The sequence below is a fragment of the Pristiophorus japonicus genome, chromosome 5, assembly GCF_044704955.1.
Source record: "Pristiophorus japonicus isolate sPriJap1 chromosome 5, sPriJap1.hap1, whole genome shotgun sequence".
Lineage (NCBI taxonomy): Eukaryota > Metazoa > Chordata > Chondrichthyes > Pristiophoridae > Pristiophorus > Pristiophorus japonicus.
Genome location: NC_091981.1, coordinates 158,827,645 through 158,842,742, shown reverse-complemented (window position 1 = coordinate 158,842,742; position 15,098 = coordinate 158,827,645). Strand labels below are relative to the sequence as shown.

The window sequence follows — 15,098 nt, the reverse complement described above, 5'->3', positions numbered from 1 at the left end:
TCGTATTAATTCTAAGCTAAAAAATGTTATGTCTAGTTTAATATCTGTGAATTTTATTTTGACAGTAAATCTACCAAACCCTAATTTAACACGTGTAGTTCCCTTTGAGTTCTGTTGAAAAATTAGCATTAACATTTGCTGCTGCTGTTATAATAATGTAGCACTGTTCATTTATGTTCTAGCCCCTGGAGATTCCTGATGGCCACCGAGCACCTTTCCCTTCCCACTACCGCAGCAGCAGTACTCGCAGTATTGACACACAGACACCCTCTGTCCAAGAGCGCAGCAGTAGCTGCAGCAGCCACTCTCCATGCGTCTCCCCCTTCTACCCTACTGGATCTCATGAGGGAAGCCCTTGCTCAGCAGAAGACCTTCAATATGACAGGGACAAAGGTGAGAGAATAGGCTTCAAAATAAGTCTGTGAATGCTGTTGGTGAGTGGGAAATGCTGTTAACTCTGCTTCCTATTGACCACCTACACGCAGAGTCAGACAGGGCTATCGCCTAACTTAATGTGGGTTTTATTACAAAATGTTGCATGAGTTAATCCTACCAACCTTTATTTAAGCGTGCAGAAGTAATGATCCATGCAATGCAGAGTACAAATAGATAAATTGCACTAAGATTATTCTGACACTGTACATGATCATTTAATAGATTCTGCTTGTCAAAATGAACCATTTCTGGGAGGAGTTATTGTTGCTGTGATTAGGGCAATGCCAAATCGCATTTTGCTGTTAGAAATTGTTCCTTTTATTTTAAAACACCCAAGATTTGAAGTTGCAGGTACCAATACAAAAAGTTTGATGCCTGGCATTGAGGTGTCAACATTCAGTTTCCTGAAACTGCCATGTTCATTCTGGAGTGGTTTCATGAGGTGAGGGAGGAGAGGAAAATATGGGGGCTGATTTTTGTCTTCAGCCCTGGGGATATAATTGGGCAGAGCAGATCACATGTAGAACCCGGGATGGGGGTTCTGCAATGGGCAAACAATCCACTCCACCATATTAACACCCAGGCGGTAAAGAAGAAGATCTATCCCATGGTCTCCTCCAACATAATTGCTCCTACTCTCCTTTACAGTGGTTTTACATCGGCTTACTGGGGGATGCATCTGCTCCCTCTGCTCAAGTTAAACTGTTTAATCAAAAAAAAAATAACTTGCAGAAGTATTTACTTTTATTTTAAGTCTAGGATAGTTGTAGCAGCAACAGCAGTCATGGTGAAACTGGGGAAATCTGCTGAGGATGGTTAAATTGATTACAGAGGCTCTGGAGAAGTCAAAATAGGGCAACCCAGTCTGTTGAGAAGTCTGCAGTTCGGAATGACTGCAGTTTATGTGCCACTGTATCTGGTGGGATTTATAGATACAGAGACAAGTTGAGAGTTGATAACTCGAGAACTGATCTAACCGTTATCTATTTTCGATGTGAACCTAATTAGATTTTTGTCCCTTTCCCAGATATTCTCTTACCTTCAGTTACATTACCTTTTTTTGCTTCATTATTCAACCAAATCTAGCACTGCATCCCTCCTTGTTGGACATGCAACATACTAAATACGGAAACTGTCCTGGACGCTTTCTAGAAGCACTCCCATCTTGGTCACAAACTTTGCCATCTCTCAGTCCAGAGAGGACAGTTAAAGTCCCCCATTGTTACAACTCTTACTGCAGCAAACACCTGTAAACTGCCTACAAATTTCCTAAATTTATTTCCCATTATTCAGTGGTCTATAACGTGCCCCTCATCCTTGCTCACTCCAGACAAACTTTTTTTTATGGCTATAATTTTGCCCTTAATTAATCCCATTCCTCCCATTTGAGAGCCACTGCGTTAGACTAACTGATGTATAGTTACCTGGTTGAACCTTCTCTCTCCATGAATAGAGGTGTTACATTGGCTACTTTCCAGTCCCTGGCATGAAATGCATATCTAAGAAGGATTGAAAAGTTTAAATTTAAAACAAATTCTTTCAATTTCTAGTTATGCTTGAGACTTGCAATTTTATACTCGTCCCTCCCGAATCCTCTGATCGGTTTCATCAATTTTTCCATTTTCTTGCCATTACCCCCGCTCCCCCTTTCTCTATTTAAGATGTTAGCTCCTTGCTGAGATGTGGCTGTATGAAAGCCAGTTACTTAATTACTCCCTGCAAAACCATGAGCAGAGCCTGCGATCACAGTTCATCATCCAACTCATCTACTGTATCTCCATTCAAATTTTAAAAACCTGGAATATATTCCTTCCATCTTCACTACAGTGAAATCTTAAGCTTCTCCAATCAAGCTTTTGTTTACCCTGGCAATGTTCCCTCTAAGCCATGCAGCAATCGGGAAGGTACCATGCAGGCTGCTCACAGGCTGTTTGCTCTAAGATACCATGCATGCACGGCTGCGCAGCAAATTTAAAGGTATTGCGCACATAAAAAAAATTAGAGGGAACATTGTACTCTGATATGTTTACTTCCTTGCAGTGCCAGTGAATGCATGGCATACTGTGTGTTTTGGGGTGCTTCTCAGGAGGATGCAACAGCGCAGCTAGTCAGACATTCATTCCTTTGTGATGTCACTGAGAATCTACTGTTGCAGCTTCCTTCAGGAAGAGAAGCCTCCACCCACACCACTGGTCTGCCAAAGCGAGGTATTTTCAATTCTGTCTGCAGATATTAATTTCCAGTGGGGCAGGACTTCTGAGTTTTTTCTTCTGGCTATGGCACATAAGTTATGCAGTTCAGGTAGGAAAATCTGATGTGAGCCTAAAGGACAACTTTAATATTGCAGTTTGGCCTCATTGCAGAATACAACAGAACAGTATTTCCTCTGCCATTTGAGTTCCTAAAATGTTTGCCCATCACTGCAGCTCAGCTGCACATCTGCCCTTATTTACATGAGTGTTTGTGAAAACATCTCTCCTCAACTATGAGAAGTCTCATCTCCAGCAAAAGCAGGATATGACATCAACCACTGAACCCTGGTTTAAATGCTCCTTCGTTCAGATTCGTTCTCAGTCTTTCAAAAACCAATCATCTGTCCCAAAGAATGGGATTGATCACAATCAAACACAGTTTGTGTTTTTGGTCTGATGGTGACAATTGTCTTTGTAGTCCTCAATGCAAGACTATTAGTGAGAGTCTTGCAATTGAATCACCTTTGCTAGCACTCTTGAAGTGTATGCACACTTCATTCTATTTACCCTTTTTTGTCACAAGTTGTTTACACTAATGAAAGATATTGATTATTTTTGTACTAAGAAAATAAGATTGGAGAATACAAGTACAAAATTCACAAGTTTGAGGAAAGTGAGAGATTAGAGAAGGCTCTTTTTATTCCAACTTTGAGAGCACAGTTGAATAAAGATCAATGGCAATTCTTTTAAAGGGAGATGGATTGATATATGTTAAATGTTGAGGGTTACAGAAGTATTACAAGTCCTGCAGGAATATTTTTGGGCACGTAAGGAAATAAATGCAGTGCTCCTTAAATGAAACAAGGGGAGTAATGATACATGAGCTCTGGTAGGAGCAGCTTGATGAGCCAAATGGTCTCTTCTCTCCTCCTGCCTTCTGCGCTTTTATCCTTTGAGAGATCTGTCCATTGATATATCTTTAAAGTCACAACTTTGAGCAATCTGATATCTTAAAGCATTATTGTTGATATTTAGTAGCTTCTGACACTCGTTTTGCTGGGTCAGTAATGGCAGCTTGAGTCTGTCCTGCCCAGGAAGCTGGTCATTTTCCTTTTCCTGAGCCGTTGGTCTCTAAAACAATGCAGAGGATGCCAAGAATAAAGAGAAGGGAGTCTTCATTCTTGGAATCAAAGGCACCATCCATCTTGATTGCTGATGCAAGAGAATATTGCAAGTTATAGGGCTGTGGTTAATTAGTTTAAATTATGATATTCCGTGGACAACTGCAGTCACCTGGAGCTTGCTTGATTGCCTTAGGAGAAGAATTTCTCAGAGTTATTCCTGAATTGTTCAGTTTTCATTTGCCTCTCCCAGGAGATAGCATTACCAGTGGGTGCAAACTTATTTCATCTACTCGATGGAGCAAGCTTGATAGATCTGATGGTCTTCTTTTCATAAGCTGATGTCTAAATAAGTCATGTCCACCCATCAATCACATGGAGTAAGTTAAGGTAACATAAGTTACTTTTCTTTCACGACATTGGAGTAAAAACAAACTACGGTATTGTAGTAGATGTTTTGTATGTAATGGGAATGCAAAAATCTCGCAGGCAATATGTGCAGGTCTTTACATCGCAACTGTCTTAATAGGACACTATCTGATGTGCCTCTTCACAGCAACATTTGTCTTGTGGCATTGAGGTGCAATTTGATGCAATGAGGTGTGGAGGATACCTTTTCATTTGGAAAAAAACTCCCTTTCAATACCAATTTCCTCTTCCACCCCCGCATGCAATATTAATTCACAGTTAATGGTTATGTAAGTAATATCACTTGATAATTTTTGCATCAAATTGTGAACTGCAGGTTTTTATTACATGCCAATATACTTTTGATTAACTAGTTGTCTAGGTGGAGTGACAGAATGGGAAAATTGTGTTCTCTACAGCAACATGATTTCCTGCTTGATCTGATACAGATCAGTCAAAGTTACCCAGCATTTTGGCAGGTGTGATCAATCAAACATTCATGAATATGATCAGAATAAACCTCTTTACACAGAGTTACAGTGTGTATAGATGGCATAATAGGTGACGAAGTAGAAGACAAGCCTATGCATTCATCAGTCTAGACTGACTCAATTTGCAAACCAGATTAAATGTTACAATACTGTTTCAAAAAAAATGAATGAAAATAACATGATTTTAGTAATTTTTCCACCAGGCTGCTACTTGGTAATGAAAATTGGCTACTGTAAGTTAATGTTTTATATAATTCTCTGCCACTTTTCATGCTGTAAGGTTAGTGGCGAGAAATTATGTTGAATGCAGCATAAAATGAACCAGCTTAATTTTGTTTCTCTGTAAAGCAAATTCTGAAATCTATTCATTGAGGCCATTTTGGCCTGATGCAGGTTACTAACCAGACCAAATAAGGCTGTAATATTTGGAACTGTTATGAAGGTGATTTAAAATTTAAGGAATAGTTGCTGGAGAAAAGTCTATTTTTATAAGCACAGAGTATCTGTTTCTGGAAAATGAGTTTAAATTAAATGTTTATCATCCCTTTTCCTTAATAATGAGTTGTTGCAGTATTTATGAAATGTTTCTTTTCTTTCTCTCTCCCAGGCTTCTGTCCATGCTACTCATGAGCTAACTGCTAGAAAGTGCAAGAGATCAGTCCAGGCTGACTTGCTCTCCTTTTTTAATTTGTTCCCACTCTTCTCTCTTTCCCCCTCCCCCACCCACCTTTTAAGATGAGGCATTCAACCATGTTTCTTTACATCCTCTCCATTGGACTACCAACAAGTACAGAAAAGTTCTCAAGTGTGATTCTCTGATTTCCTACAATGTTGTAACCAAGATCAGAAAACCACCGATGTGGTGAATGCTGGTTATCAACTCATATCCTACTACTTTGTAGTTTAGTGTGTTGGCTGTTTCTAGTGCTGTGCCATCACACCAAGAAAAGTAAATAATAGGAAAGCAATTTGTGACAGCATCTAGTTTTGATATAGTTTAGTCAGTGACCGTATAATGCTTGATGAAGCAGGCGAAGATGGTCGGGCTGCTGAGGAACTCCTGTAGCGGTGTCCTGGGGCTGAGATAATTGGCCACCAAAAACCACAACCATCTTCCTTTGTGCTAGGTATGACTCCAACCAGTGGAGAGTTTTCATCAGCAACTATTCCTTAAATTTTAAATCGCCTTCATAACACAGTTCCAAATATTACAGCCCTACTTGGTCTGGTTAATAATCTACATCAGTCCAATTTGGGATTTGCCCAGGACCACTCAGCTCCAGACTTCAGTACAGCCTTGGTCCAAACATGGACAAAAGAGCTGAATTCTAGAGGTGACGTGAGAGTGACTGCCCTTGACATCAAGGCAGCATTTAACAAGAGTGTGGCATCAAGGAGCTCTAGTAAAATAAGAGATAGGAGTAGGCCTTTTGGCCCCTCGAGCCTGCTCCACCATTCAATAAGATCATGAGTGATCTGATCCTGGCCTCAACTCCACTTCCCTGCCTGCTCCCCATAACCCTTGACTCCCTTATTATTCAAAAATCTTGTCTATCTCCACCTTAAATATATTCAAAGACCCAGCCTCTACAGCTCTCTGGGGTAGAGAATTTCAAAGATTCAGGACCCTCTGAGAGAAGAAATTCCTAATTTCGGATTTAAATGGGCGATCCCTTATTCTGAAACTATGATCCCTAGTTCTAGATTCCCCCATGAGGGGAAACATCCTCTCTGCATCTACCCTGTCAAGCCCCCTCAGAATCTTATATGTTTCAATAAGATCACCTCTCATTCTTCTAAACTCCAATGAGTATAGGCCCAACCTGCTCAGCCTTTTTTCATATGACAACCCCTTCATCTCAATGAGAATTCAAGGGAACATTCTCCACTGGCTGGAGTCATGCCCAGCACAAAGAAAGATGGTTATGGTTGTTGGAAGCCAATCATCTCCGAATGCCTCCATTATAAATTCTCATCCTTGTGTTCAAATCCCTCCATCACCTCACCCCCTCCTCTATCTCTGCAACCTACAACCCTCCAAAATTCTGCTTTCTTCCAATTCGTCCATTTGTCTTTCCTACACACCATGATTGGAGGCCTTGCCATGAGCAATCTAGGCTCTAAGCTCTAGAATTCCCTAGACCTCTCGAGCCCCCTCTCCTCCTTTAAGACACTTCTTAAAACCTAATTCTTTGACCAAGCTTTTGGCCATCTGTCCTTGTCTCTTCCTTCGGCTCGGTGTCAATATTTATCTGATTACATTCCTGTGAAGCGCCTTGGGACGTTTTTCTACATTAAGGTGCTATTATAAATGCAAGTTGTTTTTATGACTGTTCCCAGATCTAAAGTGATGAAATGTTCAATATGCTAATCCCATCAGCAGTCAACCAGCCCACTATGAACTCCTTTTCTTTAGAAGCACTGAACTCTAAAAGTATTTCTTTTGGATCTGAGACAGGTAGGCTTGAGTTACAAATGAATTTTTTGAAAGTGTCAGTTTTGGAAAAACAAATCTAAATGATTGAGAGTTGGATGAACAAATGCATACTATGGAACAATCAACTCCATCAGTGCTAGACGGAAAAAGGCGAAAGTAAATGATCCCGATTTCTTTTGGGTTTTCTCCGGGTGGTAACTCCACCTTACTGTAACAATGACCAGTTATCACCTGACAAAAAAATCACTGATGTATGCTAGACAATTCACAGAATAATGCATGTTTCAGAGCAGTTGCAAGACAGTAATGAGGAGGAGAGGCTACAGATATACTTTAATCTGTGCAATTCATAGGACGATTCTATTTGATACTCTAACTTTTCTGCTGACCAACCCACTATGCAGATTCTGATGACCATTGAGGTTCATAATAACTTCACATGACTGAGAGATAATTGTGTGTGTTAGATATTCATAGTGAATAGCTGGTCTTGTGTGCTCTAAAGTGCACAGAATAAGTCGCAATCAAGCTGATCTGTTTTTATGTCTTAAATTTTATCCATGGTACAGTTTTACTGAAATAATATCAATTCCAAATCAATAAACTAGGATTGACCTCGTCACCTGACTGCCAGGAGTAGCTGAACAACAGAATAGTTACTAAACACTAACTTAACTAAAGCAACTCGGTAGGGAATAAACATCATACTTCTGACTTTGGCCATTTTGTTTCTTGACTTAAATGGGGAACAAAACTTTTGTTGAAGATAATAATTCTGAGCAGTTAGTGGTGTTTGGGACAGTGACATTTTGGTCTTCTATAGTAAATTAAACAGATGTGAATTTATGAAAATGACAGACAGGCCAAGACCAGGTGCTGCATCGAGCCTCTCCCACACAACCATATTGCAACTGGGCACCATGATCCCATGTGCTCCCCATCCATCAGCACCCATAAAACCTACTGGCAGACATAAACCAGATTTAAAAGAAACTCTGATCCAAAGACAATAAAAACAAGTTCCAGGAGACCACGGTGACCGTGAGGCACATCACCCAATACCCCAGCTACCTTTTGTATATTGGCCACAGCCAGGGACCTGTCCAGATCCCTTTTGATATGACATTCATTTCATCATCCTCTTGTTGCTGCCCCAGTCATGGGTAACATTAAATCTCATCAAAATATATTTTTTGCATGCTAGACAAGTGTTGCCTTTAACCTTGAAGTTGAAGATTTGAGGTTAAGGAATGTTGATTGAGATATTGATTGAGCTGCTATTATGTAATGGAATTCAGCACATGATCATTGCAATGCTTCATTCGCCCATCCCATCTGTCGAACATATTAGTTCAATCTATCAGTTTATTTTTAAGTACACTTTTATAATGTGTGTGATTTTTAAAATCCACTTATCGAAACAGATGTGGTGCTCCTACATCATGCTGCTGGTTGAAGCGTTTTCTTGAGAAGCTGGTATGCACCAATGCTATGTTCCCACTAACTCAGTTGAGCCACAGTTCTGACTGACCTATTACTCGAGCCACTTTCTGGAACACGATAACATATCCTGTAATGATGGCAGGCAGGTCTGTGGTTACAATTCTCCACATAGTGAGCTCCCAATTTTCTATTAAACCACTGTGGGTGGTAAGCTCCTGATTTCTATTATGCATTGTGCACAGTTGGCAAGTACAGGACTGCACTTCTACAATAGGAAACGAAAAATACCTGGTGAAGTGATAGTTCTATTTTTTTAATCATACTTTTTGTTGTGTGGCAGTTGGATTAATGCTAATTCCTAATGACATGCCTTTACCTTTTACTGGAGAGCTAGAAAAAGAGGGAGGGAACCTGAATGAATTCTGGCTGATGAACATCCCACAGTTGAGTGGGCAAGCTGTGAATAGAATCCTAGAGAAACATGGGATTTTCAAGTTGGACCCAAAGCGGGCATGATATCGGTGGTGTTCCTGTGGCAGTCGCTCAAGGCCACAGTCAGGAGGCCTGAACCATTTTCAGGTTTAAGCGTCAATTATATCTTACCGTTGAGCTACAGGCACCAAGTGGATGTTCCGCTGTGGCTTGCCATTTTGGTATGGCAGAAGATTGGCTAGCTTCTGGATGGTGCCAGCCAACAGGTAGAGCCTGTTAGGGAGCAAATCTGGAGGGCGTGAGAACGGGCTGCTGTGGATGGAAGGTTTTTGTGGGACCAGGAGGAGCATGAATGACATTTTTGGAGTGGCCTTTAAGGACCGCTGATTAGGCTGCTCAACACCTGGAAAAATTACACTTTGCATGCCCTGCCCGTTTCTCCATGAAAATTGCAATTTGGGTTCTCCAACTCCCATAGGACCCAGATTTGCTTTTTTAAGCAGCCTTCCCTTCGGCTTCGGGAAGGCGTGTTGGGTGTCCATTTAAAGACCTGCCTGAAAATTGAATCAGGCAAGCATACAGGTGTCCAAGGCCCCCACCAGATTTTCCTCTACTTGTTACCCATTTTTCAGACAAGAACAGGTGGCCTGCAGTTGAAAATCCCCCCCATGAAGCAATAAATTGTTGAGGGCTACTAGTGAAGGAGCACCGCCACAAATGGCCTGTGGCTGGTATTACGAGTACCACTGTACTGAATATAACATGTCAGTCTTCATGGGTAGTATTACTGTACTGAGTGGCATTTGGGTACTGCCTGTTTGTGGTCTTGTGGTTTTATGCTGGTAAAATTGTAATCTGTACAACTTCTATGGAATCCCCAAGGTGGCACTTTTCTCTAATTACTGATATTTAAAACAACGGGTGTCCTCTGCATTGAGTCAAACAGAGGATATATTCTGCATATTCCTTAGCTTGCAATATCAGCAAGGATTGTTAAAACTGAAAGAAATTTAGATATAATCATTAAATAATAGTGACCTTCATTAGTTATAATACTTTGGCAATTATTGGTGCAGAGGATAAATGTTTTTTCATGTAATATAATCACTCGGTTTTTAGAAAACAAAACTTTTAGGCTGCAGTAATTTAAGAAATTCCAGCTCCATGGATAGCAAAATAGACAAAGACTATTGTTTGTTTATTTGACCTCCCCCAAATCATTAGTGAGTTTAATAATGTAGCCAATTTTTGAAATGCTGGGTAAAGGTGTAAAATGCATCCTATACAAAAATCACATCAGATTGTGTTTAAATATGCAAGTACTTGTTTTTTTAAAAAAAAAGGGATGAACAAGCAATAGCTCCAAAATAGAAGGGAAAGCAGTAGAATGTGAATCACGTATTCTGAGTATCGGTCCAATAGCGGAGGCACCGAACACCTTTAGAGCAAACTGGATCAAATATGCATTTGTCATGTTGGTAAATCATGTGCTTCTGATTGGGGTGGATGCACAGATGGTGAAACTCCAGACCAGCTTTCCCTCACTGGTTGTGCATACATTAAGGTTTAGTCTCGTTAGTGTTTCACCCTTTACAGAGAGGATGTGCATGTTGAGTTTATGTACTGGGTACAGAAGTTGAATGGTTGAGAAGACATTACCCCCTGCGTCCCCTCATAACACAAAATCTAACTTATATTTGTGGATGTTCTGGATTATATTATTGTATCTAAAGAATGTTATTTTTTAATGTAATGTGGTGTGCATGTGTGTGTAAAGAATTATATTCATTGATGAGTTGCTCTATAGTGGGATCCACTATCCAATACATAAGAAAGTAAAAATAATTCCAGCATTCATTTTCAAGTAGCATTTACTGTTTGATTCTTGTGTTTCAAATCGTCTTACATTGAACTAGTAGTGCATTCATGAGGAATGCTAGAATTTATGTCACATATAAACGTATATTTATTCCTGGGAAGTTCACGGTTGAAAGAAATTTTAATACAAAATGTCAAATTTGTAAAATATGGCACAATCCTGTCCTGTGTATGTAATATATTGGCGAGTGATTCATGAATATAATTTACTCATTTTTAACAAACTCGGAATATATTGTGAACTAACACTGTGATGTCTATGTTGAGTTAATAAACTGGTTTGTTTCACAGCATGAAACACACCTGTGTTACTTTTGTTAATAAAAATGAAGTTCTGAAGACTTAATCCAGTGTAAGAGATCATTGTACTTTGCATGATATTTCCATAAAATAATTTTGTTTGGATTGCATTAACACAATATGAAGAAGCCATTGTGTGTAATATTGTGTAATCTCAGGTATTTGGTGATCCTCACATATTTACTGTAGATGAGCAAACTTGCACAGTTCAAGAATCATCAGGCTGGAAATTCCCCAACCTAGCACCGGGTTTTTCGGCGATATTTCGCCATTTTGGGTGGAAAACGGTACGGTGGGAAATTACCTTGAGTCTTGCGCCGGTGGTTTTGAAATACTACTGGCGTGCGGACCGCCGGCGTGCAAGACTGGACAAAGCACTTTCACCTGATATTTGGCTCAGTGGTGACCCGTAGATGGGACCAAAAACAACACCAGGAGAAAAGCTGCATTGCAGCCCTTGGAATGGCGCTAAGTATGAAGACCTGCAAAAAAAGTAAGTTAAAGTTTTTATTTTAAAATTCTTTTGCAGCAATTTGCTAGACAAGGGTCTTGTGAATGATTTGAGATTTTTAAATTTTTTTGTTTTTTTTTTTGAAAATCTTTTGGTGTTTCTCTCCCCCCCCTCCCCCCCCCCAGGCCCAACTTGCCGCGGTATCGGACTCGGAGAAAAGTTGCAGAAAATTAGCGGTTTGCGCCACGAATCCTTGTGAAATGCCGATGTTTTTTCCCGCTGGGCGCATTTTTTCCTGAATGTTAGGCCTCAAAATCAGTACTGAGTCATAGTGGTATTTTTGGCAGAAAAAAACCGCTGAGACTCAAAAAAACTGAATTTTTAGCCCATAGTCAGTAAAGTGACCATAACTTTCTCCATGTACCCTCTCTATTCTGCAAGTTTAATAACCTGTGTATTCCATCATGTGTGCTTTGGTTGATGAAGGAAAAATGCAGTGCATGTTCCTTTGAAAACCATCTGTGATGTGATGGCCATAATCTACTTTGCACCAAAGTTGTGCTCCTTTTGCTGCCATTGATCAACTGCAGAGGTCACTCTGCCAGCTTAGCTGTGCTCAGTCTTTTGCACTGTTGGGAAGGTGCCCCTTTTCACCAAGAACAGGAGCTGTTGCCTGCCTTTGCTATGGGTAGCCCACCAGGCAAAGTCATTTTTGGGTTGTGGGTACTGCTATCAGCAAACTCTTCTGGGGAGCCACAGTGAGATTTTGGATGAGCTGCAGAGACCAATGTCCCAGGCCACTGCGGGTAGGACCTACATCAGCAAAAGTAAAAAAAAAAGGAAGGTTTATGGCAATAAAATTAGATCTGTTTTATTTGACAATGTTGGAGTCACCTGGATCTGTTTATGGAATCCTCAAATAAATTAAGAGTACGCCATCATACCGACTGCAAATTCAGGGCCAATATATACACTCCACCCCACCTGAAACCTTGTGATCTCCTGGGAGAGGCTAAAAAAAACCCAGACCAATTTGGGGGGAAAAGTCTGGGAAATTCCTCTCTCACCTATCTAGGCGGTCAAACCAGGAGATCACTCTGACTCTGAGTTCCCTGCAGTCCCTACCTTCTGTAAGAGGTCATCTCCGCCACAGACAGAAACAGGTCCAGTTCTCGTTTGAAGGAATGCAGCGAGTCAGCATCCTCTGTGAGAGACGGCAGCCTGTTCCAGAGGTCCATCATTCTCTGTGAAAAGAACCACCTCCTGACATCTAACCTAGATCCTGCCTTATACAATTTAAATGTGTGACCCCAGGTCCTCCCTAACCTATTTAGTTGAAACTAACTGTCAACTGGAACACAATCTATTCCCTTCATTACCTTATAAACCTCAATTAGATCACTGCTAAGTCTACGCTTCTCTAAGTGTAGCATCCCAACTCTTTTAGCCTATCTTGATTAAGATGCTTTAAACAGGGAATTAGTCGATTGGCCCTCCTCTGCATCCTTTCCAAAGCCTCAATAATATAACACATCGTGAGGAAACCAAAACTGGACACAGTATTCCAAGTGCTGACTAAGGTCTTGTACAAGGACAACACAGAATGCATCGTATTGTACTCAGTTGTCCTAGGGATACACCCCAATGCCCTATTTGCTCTAGTTATTGCTTCATGGCATTGCTCATGTACCTTTAAGGATGTATGTACTAGAATGCCCAAATCTCTTTCCATCTCCACCTCCTTTTCCTGGAGGGTGTATGAATGTTGAACATTTTCCCTGCCCACATGCATAACACTGCACTTATCTAAGTTATATATCATTTTCCAGTCATGAACCCAATCTCCCAACACATTAAAATCTGCCTGAAGCAAACGAGCATCAGTTACAGTCCTAACACACTCCTAAATCTTATCTTCAAATTTGCAGATTGTGCCCCTAACACCTATATCCAGATTATTAATAAAAATAATAGAGTAACGGTCCCAATATCGAGCTTTGTGGGACATCACTGATGACCAGTTTCCAAACAGATCCAAATCCATCTTTAACTACTTTTGCCTAAGTCCTGCCAGCCAGTTCTGAATTCAGCTCAATATATTAACAGTAATACCAGAGGCTTTGATCTAAGAGAAGTCTCTTGTGTGGTACCCTTTATCAAAAGCATTTTGGAATGTCTACTGATCTTCCCTCATCCACCAACTTTGTAATGTCTTCAAAAATTACAATTATATTTGTAAGACATTAAAAAATATAATTTTGAAAGTGTGCATGCATCAGAGTGGCAGTAAGTGCAGATCTGATAGTAAATGAACAGGGTAATTATTTTTCTGCCTGTCTATAGCAGTAGTGTGGTGTGGTGCTCCAATTGGTGGGGAAGCTATTTTCTATCTAGTGGTAGTCATAGACCAGCACTTTGCTTTCAACTCTGACAGTCGTTGACCTTTGCCTAATTATGTCCCATCCCCATTTTTTTGTTTTGAGTTACCTCTAGAGGAGGGAACATCTGATTAAACATCCCAAAATCTTTGCTCCCTGCATGCACTTCCAGTCAAGTTCAATATACATGTTGTGCAAGAAATGACATATCCACATAGGCAAGCTGGTATCTGTTCTTTGGAATTCTGCCAACTGAGGTTGAAGGAGAAGGCTGCTGCAGTATGCAAAGCCATTTACAATGTTTCTTTTCCTTCTGCAATATATTCTTTGCTATCTTTAACAATCAACATTTAACCACCTCTGTTCTGTATTTTTATCTCTTGATTTTCATTAACTTTTTTTTGTTTTGCTACTTCAGTCTATTTTGGGCTGAATTTAGACTGTCCTCTAGGAAGTCAAACTAGTGTGAAACAGTCTATGGCTTTTATTGTGTTGGGTTGTCTCCTGAGTTATACCACCACTTTCACACTGATGGGCACCTAAAACCACTTTGTACTGATTCAAAAGTGACAATGAATGCAGCTTTTAAATGACTTGCCCTCGAGGCTTATCGCTTCTTCTCCCTTTGTTGTACACCAACACAAACTTTATATCCAATAATCCTCTCTGTGGAATATTGATGATGTTGCTGTGAAAATTTCTGCCTTAAAACCTCAAAGTCCCCTTCCTGATGTGAAGAGAGTCACAAATATAATTTCATTGCAGGTTACAGAGGCAGTCACTAACTGCCAAAACTGCTGTCAATTGGTTCTGCATTGGAATAGATGGAGCTCTATGGAACAAACACAGACTGAGGCAGTGTTTAAACTGCCTACTGCCAGCATTAAATACGAGTTTTTGTGCATGCATAGCAGTTGAGAGGCTTTCCAGCTGAAATGGGATTACCAAACAGAAGTGTAGTTTGTGAAACAATTTTAATTAATCTTTACATGAAAACAAATTGTTTTAGTAGTCAGATGTCTCCGACAACAGTGTGAAAACTGTGTATATGTAGAATGCAAAACCATGCACCCCATCTATTTTAATGACCTCAACCACCCATCCCAACCCCAGTAGGAAGTTAATTTTAAAA

General features: G+C 40.2%; 1 protein-coding gene across 2 annotated transcripts in view; it reads left to right on the top strand.

The window, feature by feature from the left end:
* glcci1a (glucocorticoid induced 1a) overlaps positions 1-15,098 on the top strand; it is a 226,667-nt gene that overhangs the window by 197,060 nt on the left and 14,509 nt on the right. For both annotated transcript variants that reach the window (XM_070881031.1, XM_070881030.1), the window contains exon 6: positions 183-393. In XM_070881031.1, the coding sequence (XP_070737132.1) occupies positions 183-393 (211 nt within the window). The remainder of the gene's footprint in view (positions 1-182; positions 394-15,098) is intronic.